Source organism: Schistocerca nitens, chromosome 7 (genome assembly GCF_023898315.1).
Source record: "Schistocerca nitens isolate TAMUIC-IGC-003100 chromosome 7, iqSchNite1.1, whole genome shotgun sequence".
Classification (NCBI taxonomy): domain Eukaryota; kingdom Metazoa; phylum Arthropoda; class Insecta; order Orthoptera; family Acrididae; genus Schistocerca; species Schistocerca nitens.
In genome coordinates, this window is record NC_064620.1 from 323,062,129 (window position 1) to 323,081,174 (window position 19,046).

The 19,046-nt window shown below is 43.8% G+C and overlaps 1 protein-coding gene across 1 annotated transcript in view; it reads right to left on the reverse strand.

Moving 5' to 3' along the window:
• The window catches only part of LOC126195600 (kinesin-like protein KIF26B), a 279,531-nt gene that overhangs the window by 177,424 nt on the left and 83,061 nt on the right, over window positions 1–19,046 (reverse strand). The window contains exon 2 of the mRNA XM_049934226.1: window positions 17,019–17,280. Within this exon, the coding sequence (XP_049790183.1) occupies window positions 17,019–17,280 (262 nt within the window). The remainder of the gene's footprint in view (window positions 1–17,018; window positions 17,281–19,046) is intronic.

The window sequence follows — 19,046 nt, forward strand, 5'->3', positions numbered from 1 at the left end:
GGAGAAGCAGATCGTCAAGCTATGGACTTTTAGACCTTCTCCGAAGGTGCACAAGGAGATCTGTGGTTCTTATTGCTTTTGTTGAGGGCATATTCTTCTTTAATATCAGAAGACTTTTAAGGCGATTTGACATTAAGGTTGCTTTCCGTCTACCTGCCAGGATAAGGGCAGGGAAATGTTGGTAGCGAGGACAGCTGAGATTAACAACTGTACTATTAGAAAAACAGCCAACAGCACACACGCAGCGATCATAAGAACAGCACCAGAATGGAAGTGCAACCGTAGGCTGTGACTAAGCATCCAAGGAACTAGACCCAGGATGATGTGGTACAGCCTGTGGCTGTACTCCTCACTGGCAACAACGATGCTCCCTCGGAACAGGGGGAGAGAGGGAGGGTCATCCCTTGAAACCAGGAAACCGGCAGGAAACGAAAAGGGCAGATTCCGTCAGATCGCCTTCCGCAGCGCTCAAGAAATGGACAGGGTCTGCCTACGGACCGAGGTGCGATGACGTGCCTTGTGGAATGTGGTAGACAAAAACCTGGTGTCACAAACTATTTGAATTAGTTACAGTGTGTACTTGTGACAAATACAAGGGAAAAAGTTGTAGCACTATGGTTGTGTTAGATACAGTTAAGTTGGTAATAGGTGTAGTCTTCAATAATTTTTTAAAATGTTATGGGGATGGGAAGTAGTATTGTGTTAACTTAACAGTGAATATTGTATCATTGAATACTGGTATGCAAGGAAAAAAATTGATTGTTGATAGTAATAGTTCGAACACTACACATTCCTCGTCACAAGCTGAACGCCCCACATCTTAACGGAAATTGATTTCTGGACGTATCATTACCGGAGCAAAAATGCTTCTATCGTAGCACAAAAAAGGCGAATATGCTCCTGTTTATTTAAAAGACTGACTGAAAAGTGGGATAGCAGCTGCCTCATTCAACCTTCCTCAGCACCTTTAAAAATTTCCACAGAAATTTTGGCACGCGAACATATTCGCGCTTTTGTTAACAGTTACCTCAGTTTACCCACGTGCTCAGCTAACTATAATGCACACCCATTAGTCCGTCACTATAAGTCGCTCATACCGCCGACCGTGGTGGTCTCGCGGTTCTAGGCACTGCAAAAAAAAAAAAAAAAAAAAAAAGGGCGCGCAGTCAGGAACCGTGCGACTGCTACGGTCGCAGGTTCGAATCCTGCCTCGGGCATGGATGTGTGTTATATCCTTAGGTTAGTTAGGTTTAAGTAGTTCTAAGTTCTACGGGACTAATGACCACAGCAGTTGAGTCCCATAGTGCTCAGAGCCATTTGAACCATTTTTTCGCTCATATCCATCCCCTCCCAGTTCCCCTTTCTCACTCAATCATACAGCCCAAGTCATTGCCTTTTCTTCTTTGTAACTCTCTGTCATTGTCACCTGTGTCACAACCACAGCTTCCTTCATTCTGGTTCACTACGAGGTCTCCTCTCAGTGTCACTGTCTACATCTTGCTCTCACTTACTGTCAATACCTAATTCCTTCCTTTCTACTGCTGCTCTTTCTTCTCACTATCACTTTCTCTCTCTTTTTCGTTGCCATTGTCATATATTCTGTCTCATTATTACCGGCTTTCACCCGCTTCCACTTTCTCCTTCTCCTTATTCTTCCCCCGCCCTGGTACTGTCTCTCTCACTCTTTCCCTAGCACTGCTCTGTCACTATCAACTATGTCCTACTGCAACTGTGTCCCCGTTTTCCTCTCAACTTTCATTGTCTCCTTCATTCCGTCTATAACACAACCATTGTCTACTATCTTCCAGTATTTATTACTTTTCCTTCTCTTTGCCACTCACGCTGTCTTCTTCTCTTTTGGCATGAAAAAATGCCGATATGTTCACATGTCTAACAGTTTAAGAACATTTTTAAACATGCTAAAGAAGGTAGAATGAGGCAGCTGTTACCACACTTCTCAGTCAGAGTCTTTTAATAAACAGGAATATATTCATATTTTTTGTGCTCCGATGGGTACATCTTTCCATCGGTTGCCTTCTTTTCCCTGCTGCTGCAATGCATGTAACCCATATGAAAAGCCATGTATTTATCAGTAAAAGTTAGATAGTTTGCTTTTGTGAAACTAACCTATCACAAAACTAATTTTACACCTCAGGCAGGATTTTACGTGCACAAAAACTTTTCATGTGGTTCCCAGAAGGCTTCTGATGATAACGGAGACATTTTACAGCATATTCCTCCACACTACATTCTTTTATGAACTACGTTTTTCCCTCACACAGGATTTACGTGTGTATTTTAGATATACAAGTATGGTAACTCTGAATCTGTGTATCTAGTAAATGGATAAAGATACGAACACAGTTTAGAAGGTTGTTCGAGATCAGGATTTTAGGAATATATAGTAAAAATTTCACACATTCGCTGTGCATAACCGTTTTGGAACGCTCGACTAGGTTTTGATCCGATAATGACAGTGAAACTGTAGTAAAACAATTTTTTTCTTGCGGTTTTCCGAGGAACCGCCTACGAACTAATGGTGCCTCCATAAGTTTCATCAAAGCCACCGTAAACCACATCAGAAGCAAAAAGACCCGACCGATTTGCTCCACTTGCCTAGCAGGAGAAAGTGTACAGTATTCATACTTTGACTCCGTGCTGTAGGATAGTGACATTAACACAGTCCTTCTGGAAATACAAATTGTCCCTAGCCAAGGGCTAAGCGAAGCACTTGACCCTACCTTTTTATTACCGATAGAACCCGAGGTGTGAGTACCGCAAAATCCCGTTTTTTATGCTCGGCATTTTGGCACATATCAGGTACACATGGTGCTGTACGCGTACTGATAGGAACTTTCCGTTTAGTTTTGATCTATGTTACCTCCTGTAAGAATATTTTTTTTTAAAAAAAAGATCCTGTTAATTGAGTAATTAAAAAATAAGTTGTAAGAGCATTTCTCGCGAACTGCGAGGTACCGGATTCTAGTCCCAGTTCGGCATACAGTTTTAATTTTTCAGGATATTTCAAAATAGCCCACACACTGTTACAGACTTTTCATTGAGTAATTAAAAAAGAAGTTGGTAAGAACATTTCCGGCGAACTGCGAGGAAATTACGTTTCCTTGGGATTCTTGCGATGTAGTTTAATCTGTCATCTGGTTTTCCTACAGTCAGCTACACATGTTCGGCTCACTTTAGGTCACGCCGGATGGTCACTTTAAGTCGGCTCCATCCCATACAGTGGCCTATGCGATATCAATGCTGGTACACAATGAGAGATAAGCTTTACCATAGTCTGGAGAGCAGCACTTCTACACAGTCTTGATTAGAAGTCGAAAATATTTGAGTTTATTTTTCTCGTGAACAAATTTCGATCATTGTCGGCTGCGCTGAAGAAATGGCAAGGCAGTGGGGATGGCGAATCGTTCCTTCCCTTTCCCTGTGACAGACTGCGCTCCGCTGAGACACTCCCAACTTTTTAAGTGCTCCTCTCCGAGACGGAGCCGAGAGCTTTTGTCTCGCTGCTTGTGCATTCTCCAAGCGTTGAATCCCAAACAGTTCCAGTTTTCTTGAGGCAAACAAGTTTTCGATTTTTCCCTCACAGTTAAATGTGAACTTCCTTCCCACACTTCTTTTCCGTAGACGTTCCGCTCCGCATAGAAAATAACCATGTTTAGATATAAAAAAAGAAAAGAAACAAACATCTCCGTTAAGTAAATGGAACAGCGATAGGGAACGATTCCAGTTCTCGTCACTTTACACTGGTGCATTTCTATCCAAGCTATGTTTCCCGAAAATGTGGCTACTACTCTGATCAGATCTGTGAGAAATACACTGACGGGAAAAAATTCCAGCACCAAGAAATAATTAATGTAATGTAATGAAATTGCTTGAATACATTTGTCTAGGTAAGATATTTAAGTGTTTAACATTGTAAATTCACAAGTTAATGTAAGCACGAGATAAGCCACTGCAAATGTCAGATACTGGTACGCAAATAACCAGTGTAATCGCCAGAATGTTGAATGCAAGCATGTGTTATGTCGTAGAGGCTCCGGATGTCTGTCTGCGAAGAAGGCCCACGCCTGTTGCACTGGGTTGGTCAATACTGGTATTGCTGTTTGTGGATGACACTGGGGTTATCGTCCGGTGATGTCCAATATGTGTTCGATTGGAGACAGATCTGGCGATCGAGCAGGCCAATGCAACATGTCGATACTCTGCAGAGCACGTTGGGTTACAACAGCGGTATGTGGGCGAGCGTTATCCTGTTGGAAAACACCCACTGGAGTGCTGCTAATGAATGGCAGCACAACAGGTCGAATCACCAGACTGACGAACAAATTTGCAGTCAGAGTGCTTGGGATATCCACGAGAGTGGTCCTGCTGTCATAACTCCAGATACAAGTCCAGTATTTCTAGCACGCATATGGGGTGGTTACAGGCGCTCACGTGGCCTCCCTGTGAGTAACAGTCGGCCATCACTGTCACTGAGGTAGAATCAGCTTTCATCAGGAAACACAACTGACCTTGCCCTCTAATGAGCTCTCGTCTGACTCCACTAAAGTCGCTAACGGCAGAGGTTTGGAGTGAGAGGAATACACGCTACAGGAGTGTAACACGGAGCTTGTAACACCTGTAACGATTAGAAGTAGGTTTACACTATGTACCTGTGTATCTGTTTGTTGCTTGTTACTTAAGCCCATTTATTTGTGACAGTAAATTTAAAGTTTGTAATGTATGTATGGAAAAGAACTAAATAATCTTTAAAATTATGAAATGTTATAATATATGTACGACAAGGGGATGTACTGTCCCCAGTGCTCTTCAATTGTGCTCTTGAAAAAGTTGTTAGAGAATGGAGAAAAGCAGGTGCACCAGCACACAGACTGGGACAAAGACATAAGGGCATAGAATTAGACTGTTTAGCATTTGCTGATGACATGGCACTGATCGCACAAGACATTACCGATGCACAGAAACAGCTAGAATTATTACAAGAACAGGCAGCTAAAATAGGATTACAAATTTCATTTGAAAAAACAAAATTTATGACTGACATCAAAGATGCACCTTCTGATCTCAGAATTGGTAATAACTACATCTCTCGAGTAAAAGAATTTAAATATTTAGGTGAATGGATTGCAGAAAATTGTAATGAAAAGAAATCTGTCAGATCAAGAGTCCAGAAAATGGAGACGGCGTTTCAGTTAACAAAAAGCATTTACAACAAAAAGAGTCTCTCGTGGAAATGCAAAATACGACACTATACAACAGTAATTAGACCCGAAGCTCTCTACGCATCTGAGACACTAAACCTTCAACACAGAACACTAAAAGAGGAATTAGAAGTGAAAGAACGTAAGATAATGAGGAAAATCCTAGGACCAAGAACTAAAGATGGGGTACATCATCCAAAAGCCAATGCAGAAATATATAAAAATATCTCCAAAATAACAGACACAATGCGCATGAGAAGAATCCAATTCATGGGGCACTTAGAAAGAATGGACACAAACAGGTTAACGTACAAAATCCATACATTTTTAAAGAGTCGTTGACTCACCTCGGAAGATGATCTCCGTAGTTGAGAACGAAACGTCAGGGAGAAGAAGTTCTACAGATCGACCACGGCAACTTAGCCCGGAAGTATTTACTGATGAAGACGCCGGCCGTGAAAGCCTACATGGAATGAGTTAAATTGTGTGTTTATTTTCACTAATAATCCAAGGACAATAAACCAGTGATTAGAACCGTATCTTTATCCTAATCATGAACCTACGCAGGATCCCCTTCTAAGTGTTCAGAAAACCGAGTATCCTGTTTCAAACAAACTAGTAATTTATTTCTGTGTATTAAATGTGCAAAAATTCAGTGCCAGACTGTGTAAATGTTGCTGTCTAAATTACCTGATTCACAGGTGATGAAAAAGGCACGTAAGCTAAACTTATTTCAAACATAATTAAGCATTGATTGCTATCATGAACGATTTTTTGAGTTCAGTCGAGCTCAGTGTTGGGTAATTTGCTTTGGAGGATGAAAACAAACTACTCCAAGTGAGGCTAAGGATTAAATTTAGTTGAATTGAATCTTACAACTGAAATAATGATGCAGTATCAGTTTAAGGGTCCCCACATATACTTCTCATATTGGAAAGGTACTTGGGATATTATTGCTACTAAAGCAATCTGATACATTTCTATAAGTGGGAGTATAAACAGTGTAATTGCGGTATTTACTTTTATTTGTGGTATTTATATGTCAGTTAAGTCAGAAGCCCCTCCATGTCCAACTTTAGTTCGGTGTTTCTTGAAGTAACATCTCAATACTGAGTGATAGTAAATGTTATTATGAGTTGGGTGCAATTTGCTTACTATGATTACTAGTTTGTGTATTAACGGTAACTACTGCCAACCATTACTTACATTGCCCTGTATTCGTGTGTATCCAGTGTGCTATTCAAAGGGAGTATTAATGAAAGTCACTACAACAATTAATGTTCAATTTTCTTGAACATAATATTTCAAATTAATGTGCCTAATTGGGCTCGCGAGCGTTCGATTTTTCATTCCCCAAAGTACAAGCCTGTTTAGTTTTTCTATTAATTACAATAAATTCAAAATTACTGTCCGATAGCTTCATCCATTAGACACACGCACAGTCGAAATTAAAACTCCTCCCAGAGGGTAACGCTGGTTTGTGTCACAGCAAACGAATGTTATAAGGTGGATGTAACGGATTTGTAACAGTTATTTGTGTCACTGTGGCGCCAACTGCTGCAGACGCAGTATGGTGCAGCACAGTCATACGCCGAACACGACGGTCTGCTTACTCGGCAGTCTCCTGGCCTTCCTCAGTCCGGTCTTCTCGCGACCCTACCTACCACGGCCATCACTACCAGCAATCATGTACAGTGGTCACATTCGTGCTAAGTCTTTCTGCATTATTGAGGAACGAACATTCAGCTGCTCGCAGCCATATTACACGACCTCATTCAGCGAGTTCTTGTCAATGGCGTCTTCATCGTCTTACAGGCATTCTTGATTAACATCAACTCATTACGTCCAAACCAAAGGTAACTAACGCTGACGATAGATACAGCGCGTATTTAAAGCAAACTTGATTTGCATCCTGATATGGCGCTACTATCGCCACTCCTACTCGACTAATGTGAGCTCTGAATAGACATCATCTTTCAAGTGTAGAAACACGCCTACTAATTTTAGTTTATCTCCCACAACCCCTTCTTCGTGTTGGGATTTTTTTTTCCGTCAGTGTATTTCGTAATGTACATTACTTACGTTAGTAACTGGGGGTGACTTTGCATGACCGAAAAGCAGGCTAAACTACTGGAGTGTGAATCTTTCTTTCCGTCTCATTGCCAGAACTCCCGTGGTATTGCGCCAAGTTCCACTAGCGGTTGTGGCAGGAACCCTTATCACTCTTATTAGCGTTGTGAGGCGCGAGAGTGACACACATTACTACTGCTCCACAGATTCCGTTTATTGGCGGACTCGGGTTATTACTCTGCACTGCTGCACTATCGAACCCGACTAAAATAGGACAGACAGCAAGCGTCGCTTTGATCCGCGGGTAATGTTTTGGATTATCACTACCCCTACACCACTAACAAAACTGCCCTGCAGCATGCAGCTACTTTCAAAAAATTCAGATACCACCACCAGACTGGAAAATGAAGATTGCAAACAGTTACTACACCACCGCCGGTTGGGATCTAGCACCATCCGCTGATAATATCCTACAAAAAAAAAAGTGCACACTAAAACACCACACTTCAAGTTTCCACGGAAACAGACGGAATTTGTCGTTTCCTATTAGCACATGTCCCCCTCGTCTTTTAAATTCCACCTCCAGCTATTTAATGAGTCAATGCTCTGCTATGTAATCTCTTCCAGCCAAGCACCTGCACGTTAACTAAATTGCCGTACCTGCCAGCTTAATCGTGATTCCATACTGACTCAGGAGAACACAACTGAATTCTATCAAAGCTCTCTGCACAGAGAGATCAACTTCATTAGTCACTAAAATAGCTCAAACATGACTTAATAAAGGCGATACTTAAAATATCACCTCGTTCAAAATGGATCCACAGCTGTCTCCCTACACTTTCGTGGGCGTCTCACGAGCTCCAAACCTGCTCCACGATATTGTTTTAGCGTTTATTCCTTTTAGCCAGGCAGCGTCAGGGACAGATGCAGAACGCGCTATCGCGACCATTCCCTATGCACACCAATAACCCTCCTCTTCCAACTACTTGCTTCCCATCAGTGCTTTCCAAAGTTTATTTCCAAGAGCAGCTGGAAACACTTACCACCATGGGAAAATCACTCATCCTTAAGCCAGCATCGTAGACACCGACCGTAACTCATTTAGAATAGTTACAGAAAGACCAGCTCACCATTTCTAACTTAACAAAACCTCTTTATCTGGCTACCGAAAAACAGCTCTGGCGTCTACACAAGCCCAAGGGCTAGTACACCGACACAGCCAGGAACTAATGTGCTAAAACTAAGATGTAGCTAGAAATTCATCATCGACGAGGAGGTATGAAATGGCCGACTGTGAAGGTTTAGGCCTGTACGCAAGATAGATGAATACAGGATCTGCCATAAGTCATGCAGGGTTCCTCATTCTAAGAAATGGGAGGATGATGGAACAGCAGAAAAAAAAGCGGATGAAACAAATTGCAGAAGTTCTAAAATTTAATGGCTAACTATTGAGAAAACGATATAACCGCCCCGGAAAAAAGGAAGGTTATACCATGATAACGCGTCATTACGGAGTAGATACTTAACTGGAGAAAGACGGTGAAGGATTTCAGGTGAGGAATCGCTCACGGAGCAGTCTGAACAGTCATACGAATTTATTTGGTGGTTTTATTATTCTTATCATTATTACTGTTATTTCACAGTTACCCATTTCACGTAGCACATTGGCACTGCACCGTAGCTCTGAATAGTCTGCACCCTTGAAATTTTTAGACCGTAAATATCAAAGGGTATAATTAAATTTCAACAATAAGAGTCCTTTCTATGATTTATTAATGTTTTATGTTCGCCGCCAATATTTTATCTACTGTCCTTGTGAAGAATCCTCCAGAGTCTAGAGACTTTTTATGAGGCTTGAACTCAACGTGAGAAGTACATTCGTGTGCAACACTTTGGGACGAAAGTAGCTATCGCATGAAGTGTCACTGCCACGAAACTTGGACCACACACAGAATTTCTACAGTATAGTAAAGAAGGTAAGTGACAAAAACACGCAAAGAGACCAATAAAACTGACACTTTTATTCAAAGAAAACAATTACACCGATGTCGGCACGATTCATAATGGTCTCCTAGACATTAAAAACGGCGGGAGAAGGTTATTAATAGGCTGTGTGATGACCACGGATGCAAAGCATGTTCTGCAACGTGCGGTCATGCTGGCTGCCAGTTTGGTAAGGAGTTCTTGTGGTAGAGCGTTCCAGTCTTCGACCAATGCGGTTGACAACCGCTGGATGGTTGTTGGCCCATATAGACATACTGCAATACGTCTCCCCAACGGATTCCATACATGCTCAGTGGAATTTAAGTCGGGGGACAGGTAGGCCAGCCCAATCCCTGAATATCCTGTCGTTCCAACAGCTCCTTGACCTACGCTCTTCGTGCGGTCGCGCTCTGTCATCCATGAAATTGAAGTCATATTTGAAGGTACTCTTAACAAGACGCACACGAGGAAGGAGTAAACAGAACTTTCACAATGCAATTTCCATCTTTTGGGAAAGATGATAGACTATCTCGGGTGAAGGATATTTTCCAAAGATGGGAATATTCGCACAATTGTTCTCGAATGGCGCTGTGATCTAGGAGCGGATTTCTGTCGTCGAGGAACTGAAGGACTGGTTGGCCGTACTGTCCATTCTTTACAGAGAGTTGGTAACTATGTTGGAACATAGTACCATTTATCTGTGTCACTCTGAAATTTAGTGCTGTATTCAATAAAGGTTACTTGGCCTGAACCAATAATATGTAAGTCCCCTTACAAAAACACTAAAATATTTTGGACTAACACTCGCTCAAACCCGTGTGTGGAACCCTCACCTAACGTGGAGCTATACAAGATAAAACCTATAAAGCACTAAAAACTAATGATGATGGTTTGTGGGGCGCTCAAGGACACGGTCATCAGCGTCCATATAAGTTACCAAACTTTTCACAGTCCAATCTCGCATTTTCCCGAATGATGATGAAATGATGAGGACAACACAAACTTACAGTCCGCGGGAGGAGAGAATCCCCTACCCGGCTGGGAATCGAACCCAGAACCCCGTGATCCAGAGGCAGGAACGCTAGCTGCGGACTCTAAAGCTACTAACCGACCCAACTTTGGGATTAAATCTCATGACCATCATCGATACATAAAACCTTCATCTGCCCCAGCGTCGCTTATGCCAGTATAGCCTGGACTTCCACTCTTAAATTTTTTCACACCCTCCAAATCTTGGAACGACATGCATTTTTCCTCACTTTGCATATCCGAATACCTACTATTACCTAACAGCTCATTAGGTCTCACACCTTCCCAGATGCCTAGAACAACTCTTGCCTCTCATACCTGCTCTGGACTGCTGGCGCATCTCTGTCAACACGTCTCACCGTGAGATCGTCTCCAAACTATCCATGTCATTTCCCAACGTAACTTCAGTCACTTTCTCCTATCAGGCCATGAGCCTATTCCTTTTTTTACAGTCACACCCTACTCTATAGTTCCCGCCCATACAACCTCAAATGAAGGCTCGAGACCACGATATCTTTACCCAGCAGCAGACAGCCCACTTGTTTCAAACACGCCACGCCACCTATCAGACCCTATTTCCCGACCGAGCGAGGTGGCGCAGTGGTTAGCACACTGGACTCGCATTCGGGAGGACGACGGTTCAATCCCGTCTCCGGCCATCCTGATTTAGGTTTTCCGTGATTTCCCTAAATCGCTTCAGGCAAATGCCGGGATGGTTCCTTTGAAAGGGCACGGCCGATTTCCTTCCCCATCCTTCTCTCACCCGAGCTTGCGCTCCGTCTCTAATGACCTCGTTGTCGACGGGACGTTAAACACTAATCTCCTCCTCCTATTTCCCGGTGCACACTGCCTGACAAAAAAGTGAGGAACCCAAAAGGAGAGGAGGAAACGAAATGAAACCGAATGGGTAAAAAGAGAATGTGATTTTATTTCGGTGATTATAATATCGAGTCAAATTTACAAAGATGGCAATATGACCCCACTTATCAGTTTGGAGAAGCGCCCTTCTGGCTTGGATGCATGCACTGATTCGCTTGAGAATGGTGTCATAAAGCCATTGTATCCTCTCCCAAAGCACGCTGGACCTCAGTTGTTGTAACTGTCCTTTGATATCCTGGATAATAGCAGCGGGGTGGAGTTGCTGTCTGTGGTAGTCCAACACGTCCTACCGAGGACACGCTTGCGAGCCTTGTTGGCCACGGGAGTACCTCAACATCACGCAGACATTTCTTATAGACACGTGCCATATGTGGACGAGCATTCGCGAAAGAATCTGTGACATGCAGTGTCTATTCTTGAGCAATGAATCCATAGCTTTATGTTAGTGTCTCGAACTGTCTTCTATATTTGAAGTGAAGCTTTCCAGAGCTTGCCAGTAATGTGCTCTGTTTTAATTGCAACCTGGCGGCGAACCCTGGTTGAATGTGTCGCTTCTTTCATGGTGACGACACTGTAAATTTTTCGTGCTGTGGTTTTTGTGTGAAGATGATTAAATTAAAGAAGACACTCAAAACCTGATTTGTCCCTTACTTCGGTTATAACACAAGAAACGTTCACCAGGTATACCGTTAAACTGTTTTATTTGTAACACAAGAAATAGCTTCACATGTCTGGCATTAACACAGTAACTAACTTCTGAAGGAAACGGAAAGACAGAGAAACATTCTTCACTGAGTGAAAGCTCCAATAAACTGAGTACCAGAAATACCAGTCACAGGATGAATCCTTTAGTCTGTATGAATGAAGTTTGTTATAATACCACTAAGTCCGACACTTTCAAAGGGTGTTAGATGCAGCAAAAACAGAATATCTAGTCCTCTTCCCTCGGCGGTGAACCGTGATTTATTTTCAAAGAATATTCTTAAGAATTTAATTTATTTACTAGCGATTCATCAAGAACATTAACACATTTAATCACACTATGTGAGCAGGGAAGTAGTTGCCAGGGAGTAACTGATGAAATCATAACCAAATTCCTTTTAAAAAATGGGAATTTCATTCACTTAAATAGTGCCTAAAAGCATTTTTTAAAAGAAACAGATTTAAAATTATACTCAGAAAGCATCCTCTAAATATCAAAGTTGCAATTTATTCAGAGGCAGAAAGAAAAAGTTTTGACTGTATGAGCTTTCGGACAGAGCACCTTGCCGCTCCCTTTTGACACGACCGTAGTTACGACCGCTCACAACAGCCTCTGAAAGACTACACTGGTGCAAATCTGCAACACACCGGATAACTTTAAACTAAGAGTTTTAAAAATTTATAGAAGCACACAAACTATGCACCCCCCGTAGGAGGGATGGAAATGGTACAAAACGCTAACAATTAAAATATTAACCTTGCCACCGAAGGTGCAACTTGATTTTAACTTCTAAGAAAAGTCTTACGGTGAAAGGGTGGCAACTTTATATACTAAAACGACCATTTAAATAAAAGCCCATGAAATGCAATCTTACATAAAATTCTACAAGGTTGGTGAAACAATAGTTAAGATGCTCTACAGTACACAGATACCGCCTCTCAAGATCATAGGCAATAATATCAAAGTTTCCAAAGATCAAAACATATTTCAGGTATTAGGCCATTACACTCCAAGCAATAAATTCGTTAACACACCAAATTCGACAAACATGACAGAGGCAGCTACTAACGTACGGTAGATTGATAGGGAGCTTACCGAACAACCCGAACCGCAGGTTGCTCTAACCCGCCCCTACTCCACAAGGGAAAAACGGACCACCAAATTTATAAACAACCACCTTCCCGCGGGTGGGAAAACGGAGAAGAATGGTGGGATGACGCCAAAGCAAAACGGCCGGAGACCCCACCAAGAAAACAAGTAGAATTTAACAAGAGTAAATCAAACAACATACCACCAATCACTTAACTTCTAATAAACTGCGATTTCTCGAGAAGACCTGGCGCAGCACCCCCAAATCGCTCTCCCGAATCGTCCGCTGCCAGCCGCTTCAACGGACGCAGGAAGGCGGGCCGATCTCCCGTCTCACGGCGTCGCAGCTCGCGCCGGCCAGACTGATGTCGTGGGTTGATTCCTGTTGCTCTCATGTCGACCGCGAAGTCACTACCTCTCGCTATACGCTGCGACCCACTGGACTCATGTGGCGATCTCACATGCGCCGACGCTCAAGACGGACAAGTCATCTTGTGTCTCAGTGTGCGACCGGCCAACCGACTGATCCAACCGCCAGTGACCATTGCCTGAGCAAACTCGAGCAGACTGGCGGCCTAACGCGCAGACTCAGATGCAGGAACCGCCCGCCGGGCGACCAATCGCTGAGTTCTCTTACTGGCGGAGTGGAAAGACTCTCATTTTGCCGGCTTTAAAGGTTGATCCGAACAACAGACATACTAGCACTCCGAACGACAGACAGACACTAACTGTCTAACCAATGCGGACGAGAGACAAACTAGCAAGCTGGGGACGAGAGACTGACCCAAACTGACCGACCGGCGAGCTCATAGCGCCCCGTAAAAGCACGTGAACAGGCAACCTTTCCCCTTTCCCACCAGAGGGAGGCACCAAAGCTGCGATTGCCACGGCGGCGCCACCGCCAGAAACGGAGGGCGACTGCTTCACACTACGCGCTGCGGCGTGCTCTTCAAAAGAGAAATTTTTCACCACGGCTCAGGCTTCTTCCCGTTGGTTAAGTCTCACTTCATGGTGACGGCGGAGAGTAGAAAAGCTGAGCGTGGTAGCGCGTCGTCTAGGCAAGGTGTTCCCGATTCGGCTGGCTGCGCTGGAAGCGCTGGCGCGGTCCTAAGTAGTCGGCTTGGGGAATGACACTTCCGTTTTATTGGCTCAAACGTACTTTTGCCGGAGACAGGAACTAGTTCGGCCTGCGCGCATCCGCGCGCGCACCTTGGAGATGCTGCTGTCCCGACCATAGGTGTCGCCTTGTGTTGAGGTGCTGGTAAGCTGTTGGATTGAATATCCGTCTCGCGCGGTCTTCGAGTACCGCCGCTGTGTTGGATGTTGTGCCGGTAGCCATTGTCGCCACAGCACTAGTCCTTTTTCTACTGGTAAATTATTGTTGTTCACTTTGCTTGTCAGCATCAACTGTTATGTACAGAACTAGTGCCGACTGCAATTCTTTGATCAATCATGTCAGAGGCTTCTTCGAACAATCAAGTAACTTCTGTATCTTTCTCATTACTCTACTTTTAACATTCGTGTCATTCTTGTACCCTCCACATTCTCTCCCAAATGCTAATTTTATCAGTTCTCTGCTTGCACTCCCACAACATCCATAACCAACTCTCTCTTCTAACTGCTGCTGTCCGACTCACACTGAAGTCGCGTCCCTTCAAATGGTTGCCTCTGCCTGCGTTTCACGCTGTGCTCACGTGAGCAGCATGCAACAAAGCATGTGCATTTCTGGTGATCATCGCACTAGCGTAATATTCTTCTGAACAATTCCTTCCCTTTATTGTACTTTTATAAACAGCTACATCAATGTGGCACTGCGCCCAGTGATATATTAAGATACTCGTTTACGCGTAAAGAATCTGAATTATTCATGCATTAATAAAAATGTACGGCGACGTCTGAGGTGTCCGAGGATATGATAATCTTACAGTTTTGCAAAGAATACCCTCCCCAATACTTCCCACATCTCAGTAACTACAAATAGCGCACATTATCTCATGCTCATAACAAAGAGAATTTACGTTCCATGAACATCATCTTGTAAAAAATAATTAAGTCCGACGCCACGGGGGACTGTAAATGGAATTAAAGAAAAACAAAAAATATGGAAAACTACGCTCATTAAATTGTCTCGCTCCGAGGATAGCCAAAAGATAGGCTACATGCCATAAATGTTGTTGTTGTGGTCTTCAGTCCAGAGACTGGTTTGTTGCTACTCTATCCTGTGCAAGCTTCTTCATTTCCCAGTACTTACTGCAACCTACATCCTTCTGAATCTGCTTAGCGTATTCATCTCTTGGTCTCCCTCTACGATTTTTACTCTCTACGCTGCCCTCCAATGCTAAATTTGTGATCCCTTGATGCCTCAGTACATGTCCTACCGACCGGTCCCTTCTTCTTGTCAAGTTGTGCCACAAACTCCTCTTCTCCCCAATTCTATTCAATATCTCCTCATTAGTTATGCGATCTACCCACCTAATCGTCAGCATTCTTCTGTAGCACCACATTACACCAGGTAAGCTGAAAATGAACGACATAATACTAGGAGAGAATTATTTGGTGTACACCACGAGACGCTTTAATTCCCAGCAGCTCCAGGAGTTGGACAAAAATATGTAATAACGAGAGGATGTTTGCTTGATTATAAACGCAGCTGCGCTGTTGTATTTGACCACAAACTGCACTGTGTGATGTCCTCAATACGTTGCAAGTGTTAGTCGTGTTCAAAACAGTGTCTTTGTAGTTCTGAGTGCATTATGTCGGAGCTAAGTGAATTCTACCTTTAGTAAATTGTTGAAGTCCGTACGATGGGTGCTTACCTAACCAGGGTAGTTCAAGTGTTTGATGTTTCAAGAGGCACGTTATCGAAGAATTATACCGCATACAGGAAAAGCGGGTAAATATCCGCTAAGCCATAACGGGGAAATATTGTATGTCGAATGATCGTGGCAGACAGTCACTGAAGAGGATTGTGACCAAAAATAAGAGGACGACAGCTGCAAAAGTGACTGCAGAACTGAATGTTGCACTTTCGAACCCTGTGAGCCCCAAGGGAGCTCCACAACCAGAGAATTGCCGGGTGAGCTGGAATCCCAAAACCACTATTGAGTTATGTAAACCCTCCTAATAAGAAAGCACGCTGCCAGAGCCATAAAACCTGGACTATGAAACAATGGTAGTGTCTTTTTTAACACTGTTTCCAACTCCTGGCCGAGTTTACTTCTTAAGAGTGGAGAACGGCGGGCGTTTGGTGACGACTTGGGTAGTCATAAGGTGGTATAGCAAGGGTCCCACGGTTACTGTGTAAGGTCACATTATTGCCAAGGATGGAAATGAAAATGAGCGTTTGGCGTCATTGGCCGGGAGGCCCCTTGCGGGGCAGGTCCGGCCGTCTTGGTGGAGGTCTTATTACATTCGACGCCACATTGGGTGACCTGCGCGCCGGATGCGGATGAAATTATGATGAAGACAACACAACACCCAGTCCCCGAGCGGAGAAAATCTCCGACCCATCGGGGAATCGAACCCGGGCCCGTAGGACGGCAATCCGTCACGCTGACCACTCAGCTATCGGGCGCACATTGCCAAGGATTGTGTCAGCATTTTGTCTTACAACGTCCATGCAACTGTACTATTTTTGTTCCCCTATGGTGATGCTGTGTTACAAGACGACAGGGCCCCTGTTCACACAGCTCGCATCGCCCTGGACTGGTTTTGAGAGTTCAAGGATGAATTATCTCCTCTCCCCTGGCCACTGCGGTCACTAGGTGTCAATATTAATGAACCTTTGTGGTATGCTTTGGGGAGAAGTGTGCGTTATCGCTATCTAACTAAGCTTTCCACATTTTTCGGGAAGAATGGTATAGTATTACCTTGAAAACCATACAGAACTTGTATTTATCCATTCCGAGACTAATGGAAGCTGTTTTGAAGACAATGGCTTCCCTACACCGTCTTAGGCATAGTAATGAATTGTGTTTTTGGTGTGTCCATATTTTTGCCCATCCCTTGCAAGTGCCTTTTGTATGAACAGGCTATGCCGTGCTTACCTTCCCGACAGCTGGGGCCTCTTTGGCCCCGAGCCTGCGCAGTAGCGCGGCTGGAAGCGGTGGTGGGGACCGTCGGAGTGCCTCGTAGAAGCTGGTGGCCGCCGCCTGCTGCTGTTGCTGTTGTTGTTGTTGTTGCTGCTGCTGCTGCTGTAGTTGCTGCTGATGGAACTGCTGCAGCTGCTGCTGCAGCTGGTGCTGCTGTTGCTGGTGGTGGTGGCCGTGGTGGTGGGAGTAGCGCGAATGCGACAGCCGCTGCGCCGCCCTGCAAGCAAACGTGTACATTGGCTGGTGATCATAAAGGCTTGTGCTCCTGCAAATACCTATATTCGGTACAAGCTTGGCGGACGAAAAAAAAAATTACTTACCCCCCAGCAGACATTACACTAATATCTCCATCCTTGATAATGGCCTGAATTTGGCGAGGATCAGAGGCCACAAATATCTTCAAAGAGAAAAAATGCTACTTTCAGAGCACAAAAAAGGCGAATATATTCCTGTTGATAAGATTCTGACTGAAAAGTTGGGTACCAGCTGTCTCATCCTACCTTCCTCAGCACCTTTACAATTTTTCCCAAATTTTTTTGGCATGTAAAACTTATTTGCGCTCTTTTTAACATGCAACTCGTCTCTCACTCCTACAAGTTCCACTAACTGTAATCCGCTCATATTCACACACACCCAACTGGCCATTCTCACGCACTGATTCAGTCCAATTCATTACCATTATCTCTGTGTGTCTCTCTGTGACTGTCTCCTGTCTCACAGCCACAGTATCCTTCGTTCTGTCCTACTACTACAGCTGTCTCCTCTCACTCTCATTATCTCCCTCTTGCTCTCTCTTACTGCTACTATCTCATTCATTCCTTCCCACTGTCACTATCTCTCTCTTCTTCGCTGTCATTGTCATAGACTCTGTCTCTCATTATCACTGATTCTCAGCAACTTCCACTTTCTCCTCCTCTTTATTCCTCTCACACTGATACAGCCTCCTTCACTGTTTTCCAAGCACTGTTCAGTCACTGTGAACTACGTTCCACTGGGTCTCTGTTCGTTTCTTTCTCTCACACTGCCACTGTCCCCTTCGCTCTTTCTATACCACAACCACAGTCTGCTGTCTTCCACTATTTATTACTTTTCCGTCTCTTTCTCACTGCCTCTACCACGTTCCCTCTCAGCATAAAAAAGCGCGAACATGTACACATGCCAAAATTTGTCGGAAAATTTGTAAAGGTGCTGAGGGCGGTGGACGGGGCGGCTAGTACCTCACTTTTCAGTCAGAGTTCTTTTAACAGGGGCATATTCGTCCTTTTTTGTGCTCCGATAGGAGTATTTTCCGCTGATTCCCTTACAGCAGGGCATGTCACTCATCTGAAAAGAGCTTTATGGGCCAGTAAAATTTTGATAATTTAGTTATGTGAAATTGAAATAACGCAAAACTAATTTTACATCTCTGACCGGATTTTAGGTGCACAAAAATTGTACGTGTGGTTCTGTGCTACAACATGGGGTTCCCAGAAGCCTTCTGACGGTAACGGAGACACTTTACAGCATTTTTCTCCGTGATACGACACTTTATAAACTGCGTTTACTCCTCATATAGGATTTACGTCCGTATTTTACGTGTGCAAGTAGAGCAAGTTTGAACTCGTGTATCTCGGACACGGATAAAGATGTCAAGAAACTTTTCAAGGTTGTCCGGGATTGGGTTCTTAGGAATATATCGTAAAAATTACAGCTATTAGCTGTGCATAGCCGGTTTGGAATCTGCAGAGTCTGGCCTCGACAGCCAGAGACTGTGGTCACGTGTGTGTGAGTTGCGTTTGCCCGAGTGTGTGTATGTTGTCAAATTCGGATGAAAGCCTTTTTTCCTGAAAGCTTTCTTGTTTGACAGTCTTTTTGTTGTGCCTATCTGTGAATCAACATATACGCTACATGGTAAGTATCAATCTATCCTTTCATAACATTGTATTTATTCCTTAACATAGCCGGCCGGGGTGGCCGAGCGGTTCTAGGCGCTTCAGTCTGGAA